We start from the raw sequence: 21,043 nt of genomic DNA, 5'->3' as shown, positions 1-21,043 counted from the left end.
CTATACTCATTATGCTAATAAAATATTTTGTGCAAAACAAAACTCAGAGCATCTGGAGAGCTTACAGTCAGATTTAGATGCCATCTATGTAAAACTGTATTGTCAGCTCTTTATCAGGTTATCAGTCTTTTTAAAAATGCTCAAATTATTTTCAAGAAATATTGGAGTTTAAAAGAAACACAGAGGCCAACTTCAGCCTATATACCTCAGCAGCTCAGGATATATAGAAGTTATAAATTAGTAATTATTGAGTAGGTCAAAACAGACTATAAGGTACACTGAATTCTTTGAAATTTTCACTTTAGGTGGACAACAGGACAAAGATGAAACAGAAAATGAAAGTGAAAACTCCAAATTTGCAGTAAGGTTGTTGAGAGACCCAAATAATGGGGAAACTCATACACCAATGAGTTTGGAGGAAGAAAAGCCAATAGAGGAAGAATCTAAAAGGCAAATGGAAGAAGACATAGAAAAACTCCAGCAGGAAGAAGAAGATAAGGAAGGAAGAGGAAAGTACCAAACAAGCCTTCATCTTCATGAAGATCAAGTCCTTAAAGAGGCAAGAAAGCACCAGACTGAAAATAGCAATGAAAAAGAAAGGGAAAAGGTAGAAGGGGGAATTGAGACATATAAAAAAGATGATCACAGTGAAGAAGGAAGTCAAGAGAAACCTCTCTATGAAGAGTCAGGAGAAGTTCAGAATACCTTCCTTGACAAAAGAAACCAAGCCATAGCTAAGAGCACTGAAGAGTTTTCAGCCAAAAATAATAGATTCTCTATGGTGCCTCCTGAGAAGACACATAGCCAGGAAAGAAGCAGTGAAGAGAGTGAGGAGGATAGTGAGGATAATAGCAGCAAGAAACATGGCTGGGAGCCTAAAAATCAACACAGAAGTATAGAATCAGATGAAAGTGAAGAGACTGCTGTCTCTGAAGTGATCAAACGTCGTTTGAAACCTAGACACCATCACAGAAGATATAGACTGGATCAGTCCTTTGAAGAAAGGAAGGCTCACTCTGAAGAAAGAAGAAACACACTTGAGTCTGAAGAATCAAAAGAAGATAAGGACCATTTCTGGGACAAGAGAAACCACCATAAAAACAGTTATGAAGGTCTAGAGGAGGAACCAAGTTATCATGAAGAGAAGGGGAATTACCACAGGAACCATGGTTCTGATGATCTTGAGAAAGAAAGATATGATGGCAGGGCAAGCGAGGAGTATAGAGATAAGAGACACGACAATATGGAGAGCCAGGAAGAGGATGAGAAAAGAAGCCATCGCAACAGACAAATTGAAGAGGTGAGACATCACTATGGTGGAGAAAGTGAGGAGGGGAGGCACTTTGATGAGGACAAGAGCCGCCATCATGGAGAGAGAGAACAAGACCTGGGTGTTCATTCCACTTATGGTAGTAGAGGTGATAAAAGGTATCCCAGTGAAAGACAGTATGAAAAAGAAAGCAACATGGACAATGAAAGGAGGCATTCTAAGGGGGGAAAAGAGCAAAACAGAATCTATTTGGACCATGATAAGAGAAACAGTGAGGAAGGTGATATAGAAAAGTGGCAGCAGATAGATGAAGATGGTGAAAATGAGAGAGAAGAAACCAGGTTTCAAGAAAAAGAACTTGATGTTAATCGTGCAGAAGAGAAGATGAAGAGGCTAGCGATGTCATACAGTCCTTATTATGAACCGCTTGGGTGGAAGAACAGACATTTTGAGGAAAAGGACAGAATGGATGATCAGTTTCCCAAGAATGAAGAGGAAAACAGATCTCGCCTGAATGAAAAGACTTTCTTTCCTGACTACAATGATTATGACTGGTGGGACAAAAAGCCATTTGTAGGAGACATGAATCAAGAGCATACTGAGAAGAGAAATCTTGCCAGCATCCCCAAATATGATCTGAAAAGGCAATATGACAGAGTCGATGAACTTGCCCAGCTTCTCAATTACAGGAAGAAGTCTGCTGAATTTCCAGAATTTTATAACTCTGATGAAGACATGAGAAAACACCAGATGGTCAGAAATGAGAATGGTGGCCTCAATCAGCAGCCTCTGACAGAGGAGGAGGTATGACCTTTGAATTTTATTTGAAGAAGTTAGTCAATGTTTAATGACAGATGAGTCCAAGAATATCTGATATTAACAAATGGGGGAAGTTAAAGGGAAGAAAATTACAGAGGGGACCTGCCTCTCCTAATGGAATATATATATTGATTATCTAATAATTATGGATGGGGAGAGGTGGGAAAGGGCAAAGATACATAAATAAGGTCCATATTTCGGTACTATCTCTTCTACTGCATGATTCTTGTTCATTTTACAGTACATTAGTGCCTCCAGCCTTAAAGGAGACATTGCCAGAGCAAGTGAAATTCCATTTAATTTATTTGGTTTCTGGCTCATAGTTCTTTTGGAAGATGAAAGAAATTGACATGGAAAAGTACAATTTCAAATTTGGGGAGATCATATTTATCAAAGCTATTCTTCCTACCTATTGATTCACATAGAAGGAACAAAAGTGACAATTTCCCTAGGTAAGATTGGAAGTATAAGATTCACATAGCGTGTTGAATTTGGTGGGTAGGAGTGGGAGTGGATCTAGACCTGTATTTTCATTGCTGCAGGAAGGAACACTACCAAAAAAGACTGGCAAGAGCTCTATAACTTATATAGTTTTCAGCAGCTTGAGAGATGAAATGACTTACCCAGGGTCACACAGCCACTCTGTGTCAGAGAGAGAACTTGAACCAGGTCCTGCAGACTTTGATAACAATTCTTAATCCACTCCTCAATGTTATATTAAAATGATATTGTATTAAATTATTTTTAATGAGTATTAAACTTTCACAAGGTAATAGTGCTTAATCAGGGAAAAAGTAATCTAAACTTCTGGCTCACTACTTTCCCCTTTGTAAAGGAGTCACTTCTGCAAATTCACAATGAAGCAAAGGATGTAAGGGACTCAGTCCTCATAATGGAAATCTATGAGAGCCCCATCTACCAAATGGGGTCTTTCAAAGACTAGTGCTTAAGAGAAGTATAGAATAAGTAAGAAGGGAAATTTTTTCAAGTTAGAGAAACAGTGATCAGGGGAAATTTGTGTGAATTAAAATGTGTGTGTGTGTGCGTGTGTGTGTGTGTGTGTGTGTGTGTGTGTGTGTGTGGTGAGGGAAAAGGAGGTGAAATAACCTTCCACAAAGCTGCCTTGCTAATAGAGGTTTGGAAACCATTCATCTAGATTGTATTACTTCATTACAGAGAATTCTCCACTTTCTCAAAGTGTAATTGATTCTTCATCCCTCTCCCCAAACCTCTTACTATATTAATTTGTAGAAACCATCTCCTTCCAAATAACTAGATACTCGCTCTATCAAAAGGGAAAAAAAAGGAAATCCTGAGGTAGGGAGTCAGTATTTGAGTTCACCATAGTTACTATCTTACAAGTATTTGAAGCATTATATCCAGCTTCATCCCTCAAGTTCCCTCTGTTGCATTCAATCCCCCAGTTAGAGAAAATTGATGGTCCAATGTCAATTCCCAAAGAATGGCATTAGACAGAGTTCTTTAAAGGTATCTCCTCCTCTTTGTGCAATCAGAAGGCTAGAAGAAATCCCTAAGGCAGGGCTTTTTGATCTTCATTTTTGTGTTCTGGACCCCTCTGTCGATAAGTCCAGTGAAGTCTATGAATCCCTTCTTAGAATCATGAATTCATAGAATCAAGAAATCATAAAATTCATAAAGTAAAATACATGATTACAAAGGAAAGCAACTGAGTAGAAATAGTTATTAAATATATATACATATATATTTAAAAGTGCATGGACTCAGATTAAGAATCCTGTTCTAGAGATATTTTTGTATCCATCCACCAGTCCCAGCAGGTCAAATCTATCTGACAAGGGAAAAGCTAAAATTTTTGCTTGTTGCTCTTTTCAAGGACTAAAGAAGTACAGAGTGATAAAAAGGGCAATGGAAAATGAGTCAGAGGATTGTCCCTCCCTCCCTGTGTCACCTTAGGGAAGTCACCAACTCTGAGAATAAGTGTTTCTACTTGTAAAATAAGGGTTAAACTAATTTATTTCTAGGTTTCTTTATCTGGAAATTTTATGATTTTATACCAGAAGAGGCAGAGATGGCAAGTAGAATGGTCTAGTACCAGAGATTAGAGGCTCAAACTGGCTTATTTTTATCTAATCCATCCATCTCAAATCAAGGGCTAACCTTTAGAACTCATGGTTCTTGGTCTAAATCTTCTTTTTGATTTTTTTATAGGAGAAGGAACTGGAAAACTTGGCTGCAATGGACATGGAACTACAGAAAATAGCGGAGAAATTCAGTGGTACCCAGAGAGGGTGACCACTCAGAGAACAGTGGTATAGTGTTCTATAGAAGTGGGTAGCTTTAATGTACATGTATTCACACTACCTAGTCTTGATAGATGCTGCCACCAGAAAGTATCATTTACCCAAAGACAGCAAGTTACTGTTCACTCAATGTATAGTGCTTTGCACAGCTGGAAATGTCTTTATTGTTTTCTAGGATGCTATTGGAATTTGAATAGCATAAATTTTAGCATATAAACTTATATTTGAACATGCTTTGTGATGAGTGTGCTAATGTCCTTCAGAAATATATTATGCCTCCTCATTTGAAAAAAAAAATAAAAAAAATTCAGGACCATCTTTTCGACTTTCTTTTTTGGTGAGGGAGGAGTATGACTTTTAATGTTCCTTTGGGTATGTATTGTATTTAGATTTCATGATCTCCCAGCTGAAAGATGGTGGGTGAACCTCCTGAGGTTATAGAAGGCATGAGTAAGAGTGGCCTAATGGATATGTAACAAAGTAAATAGATTGACTTCTATGCCACCTTGCAGAAGAGACATCAAATACTCAACATGGTAAAACCATTTTAACAATCTCAGCTTTAAAATCATCACAGTAGGTATTGTTGTTTAGTTGATTTCCAATTCTTTTTAATCCTATTTGGAGTTTTCTTGGGAAAGATACTGGAGTAGTTTGCCATTTCTTTTCCCAACTCATCTTAAAGATGAGGAAACTTAGGCAAACATGGTTCAATGACTTGTCCAGGGTCACAGAGCTAGTGTCTGAGACTGGATTTGAACTTGGGTCCTCCTGATTCCAGGGCCAGAACTCTATCTACTGTAGCTGCCCTGTACTAAGTATGACCAATTTTTAATTATTTAGGAGTTGAGAAAGCAGCAGAGTCTAATGAACAGAACACAAACACTGGAGGAGTTGTTTACCTGAGTGTCCCAATCTCCCATACTTAGGAGGGTTGCTGGAGACAACCTGTAACTACAGTTTTCCATATCTGTATAATGAGGTAGAGTAATGAGCCCCATGAATCTCTGAGGCTTCAGAATTCTAGAATTCTTTCCTTTGTTATTTATTATCTGTGAGTTTATTTTTTGTTAGCACTTCTGGTGTTCTCTACTTGCCAGTTCAAGTTTTGAAAAAGAGGAGGCTGCAACGCACAGATAGTAAAGCCAGAATACAGGTGGATTCATCTGTCCAACTTCACTCTCCTCCACTATGCATAATCAAGAACCAGCTGCATTTTTAAAGCTGTTTTTTCAGGTTATTTCTTAAAAGTATTAGTAGGATTAATATTGCTTTTCAAGGGAGTTTATTTTACAAGAGGGAAAAAAAGAGCTACTTGAATGTGTTCATGTCCTGACGCTCAGAAGACCAAGGAGGCAATCTGACCATAAATTATTTTAACCCAAATAATCATTAGCTAGATAGATACAAATACTGTTCCACCTTAAATGAAACACTGAAGACAGCTAATTTTGAAGTATCACTTAAAGTCAAATCCTTTTTTGTTGACAAATTATAGAAAGATCCCAGCCTTTCTCTTATTACATTCAACTGATGTCTATTTTATGATACATGAAACAGCATCTGCCCTTGTTCACAAACACATATACCCCTCCTTTTCCTTCACAGGGCATCGCAAAACCAACACGGTAGTTACCCCAGTGGCTAATAATGGGGAAAAAACAAAACTGAAAGTTCACGGGAGAGAGAGAGAGAGAGAGAGAGAGAGAGAGAGAGAGAGAGAGAGAGAGAGAGAGAGAGAGAGAGAGAGAGAGAGAGGAAGAGAGAGAGAGAGAGAGAATATCAGTTGAGAGGATGCAAAACACTGCAATGCACCAAAATTACAGCCCAGAAAATGACACACAGCAGATGCTCCACATGGGAGGAACAATTGGCACAAACAACACAGAAGAGCCCAATTTTCCTGTAGCCTATAAACAATGCATGAGACAGAACCATGAGAGTTTCTTACTGGCCCCTATTGTCGCTCAAGTGCTATTTGTACTGGTCTTTTTGTAAATTGGTAGAGAGAGCCAATACGCATAATATAAAGTCAGCAGACACCTGGTCGGAGCTGAGAACTCAATCTGTCTAATCGGAGTTTAGTCACAGTAACTGGGGTGTTGCTAACATATTTCCAGTTGTTTTTGCAAATGTCCTACTTATCCCAAGGAGGAATTAATTTTTTTTTTTAAATCCACCACATTTTCCCAATTCACTGTGTTAGCACTTATAGGTCAAAGCCATTCCACTGTTTTCTTAGTTGCTGTCATGTCATTTATGATTTTTATAATGAAGTCTTCCTTTAAAAATTCAAATGGGGGTCTATTCCTGCAATCCCCGCTGCTGGGGAAGACGGAGAGACTGGTGGATTGCTTCAGCTCAGGGTTCTGGGGCTTCAGTAGGGCTAAAGGCCATCAGGTGGCCTGAGTCAGTTCAGCACCAATTTGGTGAGCCCCATTTCTCCCCAAATAGAGGTGGGCACCGAGGTGTCTAAGGAGGGGTGAACCCATCCAGGTCTGAAAAGTGGAGCAAGTTAACGCTATACAAATCGGCATGAGGTTCAGGCTTGAGTGGTCACAGCACTTCCAACCTAGTCTCAAGAAACAAAGAAAAGTTCGAGTAAGATCCCATGACATAGTAGTACCAGGTGAGCAAATAGATTAATTATTAGAAAGCAACTTTTAACAATTACTTTGAAACTTTTAAGCTCAGAAAATAGTCTTGTTTGGTAGGTATTATGTAATACTCAGCTGTCATCCCAGAATCTATGCAAATTATCTTGAGATGCCATAATTACCATTTTACAGTTTTACAGAAGTTTCGGTGATTGAGCTACCCCACCTATTTCCATGCATCATCTGTAGTGACACCCAGGAAACTGGCTCATTTAATAAAGCTCTTCTTGGAAGGATGATGTTTTTAAATGTTTCATCCACTTACGGCTCAAATTATTTTCATGGCACTTCCTCCTTTTTGCCTTTTCCTCCTTCATCTTCTCACATTTCTCAGTTTTACCAAGTAATTGTTAGTGACCCTTGTCTTTCTCCTTTGTTCGGGTCCTTTTATCCAAGAAACAACCTACATTTATATCTTGCTTTACAAAATGCTTTTCTCATCCATAAAACAATCTGGAAAGAACTAACAAATGTAAAGGATAATTTTAGTGTTGTGACTTAAAATCTAAATTAATTTGGTCACCAAGGAAATCCCATAATAAAATACCCAAATCAGCTGGAAGTTTATGGTGATTTTAATTAATATAGAAGAAAGAAATTAAGAAAGAGAGAGAGAGAGAGAGAGAGAGAGAGAGAGAGAGAGAGAGAGAGAGAGAGAGAATAATTAATTTAAACTGTTCTGGCTCAGGCTCAGCCAGGCAGGAGTTCAAGGCCTTGGCCAAGGGGGCCTCCCCTGAGAGCCAAGGGAAAGGGAGTCAGTCTTATCACTCACCACGTGACCATCTCAAGGAAGCTATCTGAGGGAGCTCCTCCAAGCTCGAATTTCAGGATTGAACTGAACTCAGCCTGCTCACCAGCCAGGAAGTCACCAGCCAGAGCTACCTCTCCCGGGAAAGAGTCCTAGGTTCAAATCTGGCCTCAGACACTTCCCAGCTGTGTGACCCTGGGCAAGTCACTTAACCTCCATTGCCTAGCCCTTACCACTCTTCTGTCTTGAAACCAATGCACATTATTGATTCCAAGACAGAAGGTAAGGGTTTTAAAAAATGAAATAAAATAAAAAATTTTAAAACCCCAGTGGAATTGCTCATTGGCTATGGGAGGGGAGAGGGAGGAGAGGAGGGAAAGAACATGAATCTTGTAAGCATTGGAAAAATATTCTAAATTAATTAAATAAAAAATTCCAAATTAAAAAAAAGTAGATAGTTTAAGTATTTTAATTCTTCCTCCCCCCTATCTTACAGATAAAGAAACTAAGACTTAGAGAATTTAACTTGGCATTGCTTCCACAGCTAATCATGCAGCTGAATAAAACCATTTTGGGTAGCCAGGTAGTGCAGTGAATAGAGGATCAGGCCTGGAATCAGGAAAACTTTTCAAGTTCAAATCCATCCTCAGACATTTACTAGCTATTGGACCCTGGGGAAGTAATTTACCTTGTTTGCCTCGGTTTTCTCATCCATAAAACAATCTGGAAAGAACTAACAAATGTAAAGGATAATTTTAGTGTTGTGACTTAAAATCTAAATTAATTTGGTCACCAAGGAAATCCCATAATAAAATACCCAAATCAGCTGGAAGTTTATGGTGATTTTAATTAATATAGAAGAAAGAAATTAAGAAAGAGAGAGAGAAAAAAAATAATTAATTTAAACTGTTCTGGCTCAGGCTCAGCCAGGCAGGAGTTCAAGGCCTTGGCCAAGGGGGCCTCCCCTGAGAGCCAAGGGAAAGGGAGTCAGTCTTGTCACTCACCACGTGACCATCTCAAGGAAGCTGTCTGAGGGAGCTCCTCCAGGCTCGAATTTCAGGATTGAACTGAACTCAGCCTGCTCACCAGCCAGGAAGTCACCAGCCAGAGCCACCTCTCCCGGGAAAGAGCTTGATGAGAGGAAGTGATGGGAAATATATAGACAATTTCACATTACTTTCCTGTGTCTCATCTGTTCCAATGGTAGCTTAAGCTTGACTTAGGATAGCCCAGGGGTCTGTCAGATGTTTTTGATTTGTCATTTTTCTCTATCAAAGGCCATCCTCCTAAATACTTAATACTTAAGTATGTTTTTAGACATTCCTGATTTTGTTAGACAAAGTAGGGTGGAGTAATGTAAAGTTCTCAAGACATCCCTGATTTTGTTAGACTAAGCATCTTCATTGTTACAATCAGGAGATAGCTAAATTCAGTCTTCACACAAACCACTTCAGTATCTTCACTGAGAAAACCCCAAATGGGTTCTTAAAAAGTCAGATATGACTGAAAAAAAAACAAAACCTTTTTGCTCAGCCTTCAAGTAGTAGTTACTTAGTAAGCACAGTACTAGAATTTATGGGGATGCTGGCTTAGTGGGCATCCAGAAACCAGAACTCCTGGTCTATTCCAGGCGAGCTCTGTAACTAATAAATGGCAAGGCATTCTGCCCCTTCTGATTTCATGAAGAGGAAGATTAATCCTACTGCCTAATGCCATTCCTCAGGAATTGATTTTCAGCCTTCAATTTTTTTCCAAGTAAAGATGAAGGGAATACTTTGAGTCCAAAGTTTTAAAAATCTGAAAGCATTCCTTAGCAAAAGTCCAATTTATATGACTGACAGAATAATACTCCAAAACAAATGGTTCTCCACCAGGGCAGGGGATATTAAGACCAATTTTTTTTTTTTTAGCATTTCTCTCTGAAAATAGAGCATCTCCCAAATATAGGGAGTTGCCAAAGGCTTAGTGCAGTTTTGAACTTTAAAAGCTCTGCTAAGTGGAACAGTGAGCAATATAGCACCACATTGGGAGTCAGGAAAACTCATCTTCATGAGTTCAAATCTGGCCTCAGACACTTACTGGCTATGTGACCCCAGGCAAGTCATTTAATCTTGCTTGTCTGTTTCTTCACATGTAAAATGAGCTGGAGAAGGAACCAGCAAACCATTTGGATATATTTGCCAAGAAAACCCCAAATGGGGATGTGAAGAGCCGGGTAAGGCTGAAACAGCTAAACAAGAAGAAACTTAAAAGTGCACTAAGACTTTGGGGACATGCTGTAATCCATGCTGAGTCACCATTTTGGCTGTTCATTCAACAGTCACTGTAGGTGTAAGATTAAAATTTGGGGGGAAACTGAGTTAGGTAGAAATTAGGGAACTGAGGCAAGTAGAAATTAGTGTCTCTCTGCTAGGAGTATTATATTTTTAGAGTTTTATTAAAGGTTGAGAATTTGAGAATATACAAGTAAGAGAAGCACGTGCTAGGTGGGCCGAGAGGCCCATTTTAACCTCACTTACATCATGAAAGAGCCCTCTGTTTGCAAGTGGAAACAGGAAAAGACCAGTAGCCTTACAGCCAGGTTAATTACCCCATCTCACTCTCCGCCCAGGTGAGGTTACAAGGCATTCTGGGAGCCAGAACAAGGACTTCTGGGGTTTGGAGTCCAGAGTTCGTCTCCATTTTTACATAGATTTCTGTTATGGTCTCCCATTTTACCAGAACTCATAATCCATCCTTTTTTTCTCCCCATTCATTCCTACTTTCTTAAATGCTAACTTTCTTTGATCCCTGGCCTCCTACCCCAGTCAATCTGTGAACCTGTCATTATACAGTCTTGAGTTATAGCATACATATTGTAGGGTTTCAGGTACTAACAAATCATGAAAGTATGAAAGATGCATTCAACGGCTGACTCTTATGAGCAATGTGCTCATGTATCAGACTTATACATCTATTTCTGATATTTCACATAACTGATTTCTGGATCTTTGCATTGAATTGGGGCTCAAATCTTGTGGTATTCTGACCCCTCCCCACACCTGCAGTGAGAAGGTCAGATGAACTTCTGGGCTGGGCCCTTGCTACTCTGTGATCTTATCCTCAATCTCTTTTATCTTGTTGGTGTTCTCCAAGCCAGTGCTAAATTCTCTTCCATGTCACACGTTTGATGAACCATCTCCCATTCTCCATTTCTCGAAACTTCAATAAAAATGTTTTCACCCATAGTTCGCTCTCTCCCATTTCATCAGAGGAGCAATGGAGAGGGATGCTATGCTGATGAATTCCATGTCTCTGGATCTCTTTTCTCGCTTTATGTCCTCCCTTCCTTAATCTTTAAACCCTTCCACCCCAGTTCCCTCAGTCTCCAGCTTCTCTTTCAGGTGGTCAACCCACGTAAGAATATCTGGTAACTGCTGGTCCTATATTCTTGCTTTAGTCCCTTTTCTTTGTCCATTGAAGAACAGAAGCATTCAATCCTCCTCTGACTCTCCCTACTTTAGTATTTTTTGTATGGTTATCATCTAATAGCCCCGGGGGCTAAGAGTGGGAGTGAGAAGGGGATATCTAGCCACTTTTTTTTATCCTTTTGCTCTAGAATAATACACATGATGAACACAGACCAAATACCCTAGCAGATTCCACTCATGACAATTTTTATATTTTCTACAGGATGAATTTAAAAACTTCTTTCCATGCATAGACTAGCTTATTTAAACCATGATCATGCCCCAAATAAAATCTTCCAAAATGATTGAAAAGTCTTCCTGAAGAGTATTAGAAGCTGAGCCAGAGTACAGGGGAATATTTCTCAGGAGAAAAGGATGCATGGCATTTATATGCTAAGTTTCAGATCTCACTATTCTCTGAGAAAAAATACCAAAGTGATTAGCAAAGTGGGCACCACATTGCTAAGGGAAAATTGATATTTGATAATGATTAACTATATTGGCCAGTCTCTAAATGGCAACAGGCTGATATCTGATTACGACCTGCCAGCCAACATACTCTACATTGAGTTCCAAGGAAAATGATCATCTTACCAAAAAACACTAACATCTTATGAAAAAAGAGAGTTCACTTAATACATTTTTCAGTGCCACTAATCCAAGGGGTAAATTGATATTCCAAAAGGGGATGATGCTTTATGATTATAAAATAGCTTATAAAGTTTTAGTCTTTTTAGTCATTTTAGTCTTATAATAGTTCTCTGGGGTAGATAGTGCATGCATCAAACTGATCACAGAGATGAGGAAATAGGCTCAAGGTTAATTTAGTGGCCCAAGGTCATAAAACTGCTTAGCCATTTATTTATAGAAAACAACTTTTTTTTGTTTTTTTTTTTTACATAAGGAAATTGAAGCTTAGAAGGACTAAGTCACTTCCCTAAGGGAATAGCACTAGCAACCAATTAAGTCAAGACTTGAAACTGGGTCTGCTAATTCCAAAGTCAGTGCTCTTTAACCCTATACAACTAAATATGTTGTTGATTATCTCCTTGCCCCATAAGATGGGCAGCTAGGTAGTACAATGGATAGAGTGCTTGGCAAGTCACTTAACCCTGTGTGCCTCAGTTTCTCATTTGCAAAATGAGTTGGAGAAGGAAATGGTAAACCACTCCACTATCTTTGCCAATGTAAAAAGGTTCTCATTGGATGAATGGAGCATGACATCCAAACAAGACTCAGATTCGCAAATGTGGATTTGGTGTCTGTCTGGACTGTTACCAACTTAGGAAAAGCCATCCACACAGTGAGACAGAGGAGATGGGTGAAGAAGTCTTCTCTTGGTTAAAGTGTACTATGAATGTTAAAAACTGTAAATGCCAAAAACTGAAAAGGTTTCGGCCAAACTGTGTGAATTTCAAAACTACTCCACCCTATTCAGACCATTCTTTAGAAGATGGGATTTAGCTATTTCCTGATCAATAACAATAGATACTTGGAATAACAGAATCAGGTCTTGGAAACTACAATCTCCACCCTACTCAGGGTAACAAGATTTAGGAAGGGCTGCAGCAAAACTCAAGATTTAATTATTTGAGAATATGGCCTTCAACAGACATGTGCAAAAAGGACAGACCTCTGGGCGGTCCTAGGTTAAGCTAGAGCCACCATTGGTACAGGGAGACACAGGAAGTGAGGTAGAGGACAGCTCAGGAGTTCTGGGGACTTCCTGTGTGGAGGGAGTGAAGGTGGTTGGAGCTGGTGCTTGGTGTGGAGGAGCCCTGAGACTGTTTCTCCATTTTGGTCATGTGAGTGATAGGGACTGATCTCTTTTCTTTGCCTCGGCTATCCAGGGCCTTGGGCCTTTAGCTCAGCTTAAGCAGAGTGGGTATTTAAGCCCTATTTCCTTCTCTCCCTTTCCCCCCCCCCCCTCTCTTTCCCTCTAATAAGTTTCTTCCTCCTGTTTGTAATTAAAACACCATTAAAAAGGTTGACAGCTGACTTGAGTTTTCATTTAGGAATTACATAGCTGAATTCCTTGGCAACCTTAAATTAATATATATCAGTCTTTTAAAGTGATTTCCATATCACAACTGTAAAGATAATTTTAGTGTTGAAGGAATTAAGGGAAGGAGGGAGAGAGAGAAAGAGAGAGAGAGAGAGAGAGAGAGAGAGAGAGAGACAGAGAGAGAGAGAGAGAGAGAGAGACAGAGAGAGAGAGACAGAGAGAGAGAGAGAGAGAGAGAGAGAGAGAGACAGAGAGAGAGAGAGAGAGAGAGAGAGAGAGAGAATAGCCAAGCAGTAGAAAAGGGCCTAGGCCAAAATGGCCTATACTTGAGCCTAAGGGAGAGCAAGTCAGTCTTTATCACTCACCATAAGATCGTCTCCAAGCTGGGTTCTTTCCCTCCAAACTGAAATCCTCTCCAAACAGAATTCAATTGCGAACTCAATTCAAAATGTCCTTCACTTCAACTCAGAACTCCAACTACCTCAATTCAACTCAAATTCAATAACCCCTTGAATTCCTCTTACCCCTTCCTTTTAAAGAAATTTTCTCTTATGCCACCTCCCCTAAAATTTCACGTCTACCAATCACAGTAGACGCTTTTTCCCAGGACTTCCCATTCTTAGTTCTCATCTTCTTTGGTTCTCACCTTCTCTGGTTAGATTAAATCCTCTGAGTACTTCACACCTCTTTTGTTAAGCTTGGCTTTTATAAGTTGCTTGACCTTTGTGATTAATTTAACCTTTATAGGTACTGAGCACTTTTTTGTATTAGATATAAAAACAGACCTAGCTTAAGGTTCTAGCTTTACCATAAGAGTAGGGGACTTTTCATTGTTCAACCAGGAGTTTGCAACTTTATCTTCCCCTAAGGCACTGTCTGAGTAGGGTGGAGTAATTTTAAAAATTCTCAATACATTCCTGATCAAGTACCTCCTTTGTTAAAAATGAGGAATAGCGTAATCAAATCTTCTAAAGTAGAGTCTGAGTAGTTTTAAGATTCACAGTGCAAAGGGGGAAATCACATGAACCAGAGAATCTTGTGCCTACACAAATCATCCCTGGCACAGCTCTTTACAATATTGGAGATATAGTACATGCAGTCTGTGGCAAGTGGGGAATTATGGCCAGCTGTTCTTGCATCAGTCATCAGAATAAATCTATACTGAGACCTGCTATCACTAATGGGATTTCACATCTTCCCAGTATAAACCCCAGTGCTTCCTCTTCTGGAAGTGAAACTCCCTTTTCCAGTGGTAGAAGGACGACAGGGGCTACAGCACCAGAGACAGACCTTATTCCCAAGCATGATATTGTGGACAACAGGGGTGAGGAAGCCCTAAAAACAGACACATCTGCTCTGATGCTGGCCTTTCAGCAGTGACCCTTCAGGAGAAACAGAAATTCAGCTGGTCTCAGACCCATGGGGGAAATTCCAGGAATACCCTCTTGGCTTCTGGATTTGGAGTGTCTCTCTTAAGTTTCATCCCAACCCTTGACTTTTGGAAATGTTAGAGTCCAGTCCAATGGGGTCTTGATACAGAGAGCAAGCCTTTGGAGTTTTCTTTTGCCTCCAATTCTTCTGTAGAAACTCAGGAAGATTCTGATGTCTCAAAGAACTTGTTTTTTCAGTGCACATCACAGACTTTGCCCTCAAGTAACTACTTCACAGCAATTTCAGATAGTTTGTCAGATGAGCCCTCTGGTCGGGACTCATTCAAACAGAACCTAGAGAGCTTGAGCTCTTGACTTTGCAAAGGGAAACCTATCCTGGCAGCAGACACAAAGCCTGGCAACACCCTATACTGGCAGGTGCCTATAGAGTCCATGCCTATCTTCACTCCAGCTGTCTCAAGGAACCTCTTGAATATCTGAGTCCCAGAGAATCATGAAATCTATTTTTGCAGCCCTCGAAATTGTCATGTGAAGAGCCATCCAATCTTTTCCTGGTATTTGCAGAGAAAGCTGATCTCAGCCCATTCGGCAGTTTTACATCTCAGATAGCAGGTAGTTCCAGTTCTGCTATCACTGGAGCACTCAAGGCAGCTTCTGGCTGGCCAGTCTCTTGCCTCTGCACATTCAGTAGCATCCTCATCAGCAGTATGGAAGTTTTAATGGGCATTCCTGCCAAATTTTGGAATGATGGCAGTGATAGGATCTGTTAGAAATATCTCAGCTGAGGTTGACAGATTGGTTCAAGATACAGCCCAAGCCATCTCTGGGACTACTAAGGCCATCTCTTATTTACAGGAAGAGATGGACTCCTTAGCAAAAACAGTTCTACCAAATTGGCTGGCCCTTGACATGCTTACAGCCACATTGGGAGGTGCATGTGCCTTTATTAATCAATTCTTGTTCTTATGTAAATAGATCTGGAGAAAGTGTGACAAACATCCATGAGCTTCAAAGGATTTTAAATGACACACAGCAAGTTGATGTAGAGAGAGACTCCTGAGATTCCTGATGGTAACTGGTGAAACCTCTCATGGCTATAAGGAACTGGTTTGTTTGCAAAATTATCAAATGGGCTCTTATAATCTTGAGAATTGTACTTTTTTAGAATTGCATTAGCTGCTGTACTACTGTTTATAACAAGCTTTTACCAGGTGAAAAAATTATGTTCACTCACATGGTGAATCATGGTCAAGTTAAAGAGGTTGCTTTTGAGTGAGAAATCCTTTTATACTTCTGACCAACTGTCGAATGGGATGTGCAATATGAATTTCTGGGTTTTTCAGTTTTAATCCATATTCTCAACTGGAATTTGATTTTTTCTTATTTTTTTGTACTTCAGTATATGGGATCAGCATTAATGTTTTTGGTTTTTAAGGATAAGTTTACAATACCTATTAGCCCTAATAACTTTGCATACCCAAAATCTTTAGACTATGGAAACCTGCCATTGATGATTAAATATTATGGGACTTTAATTAACATTTGTGCCTGATTTCAGAAGAAGGGATTACTACAGAGCCACTGCACAATGCAAAGAAGTACAAGGTCAAGGAGACCTGAAATCCCTGTTGGAATCATGAGAATCTACACCAAAAAGATTGAGGAAGCAGCTGTTTGGCAAATCTAGAGGTTGGATTTCCTCATGTCAGGTTTCTACAAGTACTCTTGTTTGGTTTTTGTTTTGGCTCCCCTCTCCCAGAGGTTGAAGGGGGAAAAAAATCAAACCAGAGAGTCATTCTTCCCTTTGTAAAAATGGAGACTTGAATCCAGGACTTCAATCCCCAGAAGTCCTTGCTCCACTTTCCCAGAATGCTTTGTAATCTCACTGAATTCTCACCTGGGCCGAGAGCAAATTATTATTTAAAGGGTCTCCATCTACAGCGGGCTATCTCTGCTTTCCTGTTGCTGCTTCCAAACAGATGCGTCTTTTTCATAATGTAGGTGAGGTTGTCTAGGCCTCTCTGTGGCCTAGACATGTGCTTTTCTTACCTGTATATTCTTAAGCTCTTTAACACATGTTAAACAGTCACAACCTCAAATCCCAAACACATTCAAGTCCTCTTTGTCTAGGCTCAAAATTACATCAATTCCACCAGGTTTGGTTGGTCTCTTTGACCTTGCGCTCGATTGGCACTATGCAGTTTAGCTTTGTGCTTCTTTGGCACTGTGCAATGGCTCTTTTGTGTGTTTGTCTTGTCCTGGAATCAGACAGAGTCATTACGCAAAGTTCCATAATTTTTTAAATAATTAGTGGCATCATTTTTATAGTCTCAAGCTTTTTGGGCATGCAATGACAAATGTATTTTAAACTTATAGTATTGAAAAATCAAAAAGTTAAAGAAAATCTAAATGCTGGTGACATGCTTCAAATATAAAAAGGACAGAAAAAAAACTGAAATAGTATATTGCACATGCAAGAAAAATATAATAAGAGTTTTAAACTGCTTAGATCATTTTAATTGGGCCCTGATTCAAGGACCTGTTATAGATTTATTTTTCTTTTACTTGGAATTTTTACACATAAGACTTTGATAGTCTATATTTTCATCCAGAAATTATCTTTTTTTATTTGGATTTTTCTGATGTCTTTGTAATTTCTCTTACCAATTGATTCATATACCTCATACCTCAGCCATGCATCCCTAAGTGATCCTGTATTTTTCAATCACCCACAACACGGGGAAATGTAAAAAAATTTTGTTCTTTTTTTTTTCTCTTATCCTCAAATTATTGTAATCTTTAAGTTAATTATGTTTTCATGATCCTTTTGGGGAAAAATTTCTTTTTTCCAAAAAGGATCACACGGTGAAATGTAAAAATGGAGACTTGAATCCAGGACTTCAATCCCCAGAAGTCCTTGCTCCATTTCCCCAGAATGCTTTGTAATCTCATGGAATTCTCACCTGGGCTGAGAGCAAATTATTATTTAAAGGGTCTCCCCCTATGGCGGGCTCTCTCTGCTTTCCTGTTGCCGCTTCCAAGCAGACAAGTGTTTTTCATAATGGAGGTGAGGTTGTCTAGGCCTCTCTGTGGCCTAGACACATGCTTTTCTTACCTATACATTCTTAAGTTCTTAATCTTTATTTGGTTTTTGGATTTTGTTTGTTTTGTTTTAGAATTGATTCATATACCTCATGTTGGTCAACACCCTTTGGGGGAATGAGGGGGGAGGATTGTATAATTATACTAAAATCCAAGGTTTAAGATTTTTAAAGCAATTTTAGGAATAGAAAATCAACAAAACTCTGAATCAAGAAAGTGGATCTCCTGGAGAAGATGCTATAAGATGCTTTTAGAAATTACACACTACATCAAGAGATCCAGTGAACTTTGGGATATAAAATAAACTGAACTGAAGGGGGTTGAACCTATCATTTATTCTGAATGTAAACTTTTATGCCAAAAGGGAGTGCCCCCAAAATTGTTTTTTTTTTTGTCAATGTGTCTATCATTTTTTTCTTTCTTTCTTACTCTTATCCTTCAAAATGTCGTAATTCCCTCTATGTAAGGTACAATATATTATATACCTCTCTAGTAAGAGAATCTTTAAATGTACAGGCTACATATGTGGAATGATTCATTGGGTAGACCTAACATGTTAATCTCCCAGAAACCCCAAGTGGGATTTTATCACAATCCCAAAGAATCAAAGGGGGATTGTGTGAAGGAAATTTACCTTACACCCCTCCGCCTTCTGGGGGATCACACATGTGACATTACTCTGCCTGTGTGCCTGCATCCGTACGTATATGAGCATGAACCTGATTCAGACATGACTGAATTTGAACCAGATGTAAAAGAGAATAAAAGGGGTGAACAGGGAAGTGTTCGCTCTGTCTCTGGTATCTTGCCAAGGAAGCTGCTGCTGGAAGCACCCACATGGGAGCTAGATTAGGCTACTTTACTCTATTTTTCTACCTATTTCTCATCTTTTACCTATCCAAGTAATCTAATAAACTTTAAACTCTTTAAGGACCAGAGTCCTAATTTTACTATTATACCAAGAAAATCCCAAAATGGAGTTACAAAGATTTGGACACAACTAAAGTGACTCAACAATATAATGCATCCGGTCAACAGGGAAATCAAAAAAGGGCATTTTAAAGAGGATTATTTCTGAATACTGTTTTACATGTTTGTATACTTGTTACAATGAGCCAAGTATTGTGCTAAGCATGTATAAGTATGACCTTATTTGTTTCTCAGAACAATCCAGGGAAGTAGGTGCTATTATATTCATTTTACAGAGGAGGAACCTGAAGCAAACAGAAGTTATGTGACTTGCACAGGGTCACGTACCTGAGGTCAGATATGAACTCAGTCTTCTCTCTACAGGTCCAGCGCTTTATCCACTGGCATCACTTAACTGCTTCAAATTATCAGGAGACTTAGAATTGTAACTCAGGTCCTGGGTCCTGGTTTTCTCAAAACTTTATAATATAAAAGTGGAAATACTAATTTGATAGATTTTAAAAATGCCTGTCTCCTCCTACGTGAATCCTAATAAGTTACAAGCTCCATTGAGGGTAGATCCATGTATCTCTCCTAATGCCTATCTCAGTGGTATATGAGTATAGAGGAAAAAATATTTATAAATTGAAATAGCTTTCCAACCATAACTAATCACAATACTTTTCAGGTAAAGATAGGATGTTAAGACTTATAGAACACCAATAACATACCTCAAACTGAAGATCAAAGAGAAAGCATATCTCATGAGTTTGCAAACTGCTTTATATACTACCATTTCATTGACATTTCTTACATATCAAAATATTGGTTTTCATATTTTTATAGAGATGAGGTTCCAAGGGATCACCTAATCTACTCCTATGCAGCTGCTGGGTTAAAAAAAACAACAAACTTCCATTATTTAACTATGCCTATAACTAGCTTTCTACATTCCTGGAATCTTTCTATAGTTACCTATCATTCATACTAAAAGATGACACCAATTATGTACACAAGAAAAGGAGTGCTGGTACTAGTCACTTCAGCTCCTGCCATATACTCCCTATTAAACTCTCTAGTGCTTTCACTGAACTTTGAACATTCAAATTATTACCATCTACCCCCATTTTTCTCCCCAGGAATAGCAATAATGTTGAACAAATGAATTCCAGGCTGCAAGTGGTTTTGATAGTGAATAAATAGGGAAGGCTTAAATTGGGACCAGCTGCTATTTTAAAAACCATTTTGGAGAGCTATTTCCAACAGATGAAAGGATATAAAAAGGCAGTTTTCAAAATAAGAAATCCAAGCTATCAATGACAATATGGAAAAAAAAATGTCCTAAATCATTAGTAACTAGAGAAATGCAAATAAAAGCAACTCTACACCCATCAGATTGGCAAAGATGACAAGGAAGGAATAAAGGAAGTGTATAATTGAAAATCTGTTACCCTAAAAAAAAAGAACTGCATTTTCCAGAAGCCCACTTACTTCCTGTCATTATGTACTTCCTATAGATAGGGGATATTAGTTGGGGATGTGGAAGGTCCCACCTCTTTACTTCCTGTACTGAGCTTGGTGGTGGTAAGGTGGGTGTTTGAACTGGCTGATCAGTCATGGGCATGTGGTCTTTATTTTATATCTTCTTTATTCCTTGACTTCTAATGATCATTTAATAAATCTCTTAAAATATAATATTATTATTGAGATTTAATTTTAACTTTTACAGAAGGAAGAAAGGAAGGAATGAAAGGAAGGAAGGGAGGGAAAAAGATTTAAAAGTCAGATGTTGGAGGGGAAATGGGAAAAAGATACAAGAGTATATTGTTCAAAGAGCCGTAAATTAGTCCAGCCATTCTGGAAGGCAATTTGCATAAAAGTTATCAAAGTGTGCATATCCTAGGACCCAACAATACTATTACTAGGTCCATATCCCAAAGAGATAAAAGGAAAAGGATCTGTATGTACAAAAATATTTTTAGCATCTCTTTTTGTAGTAGGCACAAACTGGAAACTAAAGGAGTACCTTCCTATTAGGGAATGGCTAGACAAATTATGGTATGGGAATGCAAAACATTGTACCATAACAAATGTTGAAATGGAATTTCAAAAAAAACTGGAAAGATCTCTATGAACTAAAGCAAAATGAAGTGAGCGGAAGCAGAAGAATAATTTCTACAAAGACAACACGATATATATATATATATATATATATATATATATATATATATATAAATAAAAGAACTTTTTGAAAATCTTTAAAATTATGATGGAACAATATATGTCTAGTCCAGATTACAAAAGATAAAATGTCACCTACCTCTTGCCAAAAAAATGATGGACTTAAAATGAAAAACAAGAAATAAACTTTTGCCCAACCCATGTGGAATTATTTTGCTGGACTATAAACA

The 21,043-nt window shown here is 38.6% G+C and overlaps 1 protein-coding gene across 2 annotated transcripts in view; it reads left to right on the top strand.

Annotated features, from left to right (window-relative positions):
* CHGB (chromogranin B) overlaps window positions 1-4,689 on the top strand; it is a 189,961-nt gene extending 185,272 nt beyond the window's left edge. For both annotated transcript variants that reach the window (XM_056823497.1, XM_056823491.1), the window contains exons 5-6: window positions 306-2,074; window positions 4,280-4,689. In XM_056823497.1, the coding sequence (XP_056679475.1) occupies window positions 306-2,074; window positions 4,280-4,363 (1,853 nt within the window). In that variant the 3' untranslated portion in view covers window positions 4,364-4,689. The remainder of the gene's footprint in view (window positions 1-305; window positions 2,075-4,279) is intronic.
* The last annotated feature ends 16,354 nt before the right edge of the window (window positions 4,690-21,043 follow it).

This window comes from Monodelphis domestica, chromosome 1 (assembly GCF_027887165.1).
Source record: "Monodelphis domestica isolate mMonDom1 chromosome 1, mMonDom1.pri, whole genome shotgun sequence".
In the NCBI taxonomy this organism is placed as follows: domain Eukaryota; kingdom Metazoa; phylum Chordata; class Mammalia; order Didelphimorphia; family Didelphidae; genus Monodelphis; species Monodelphis domestica.
The sequence above is the reverse complement of the archived record's forward strand: the minus strand, read 5'-3'. Positions and strand labels throughout refer to the sequence as shown.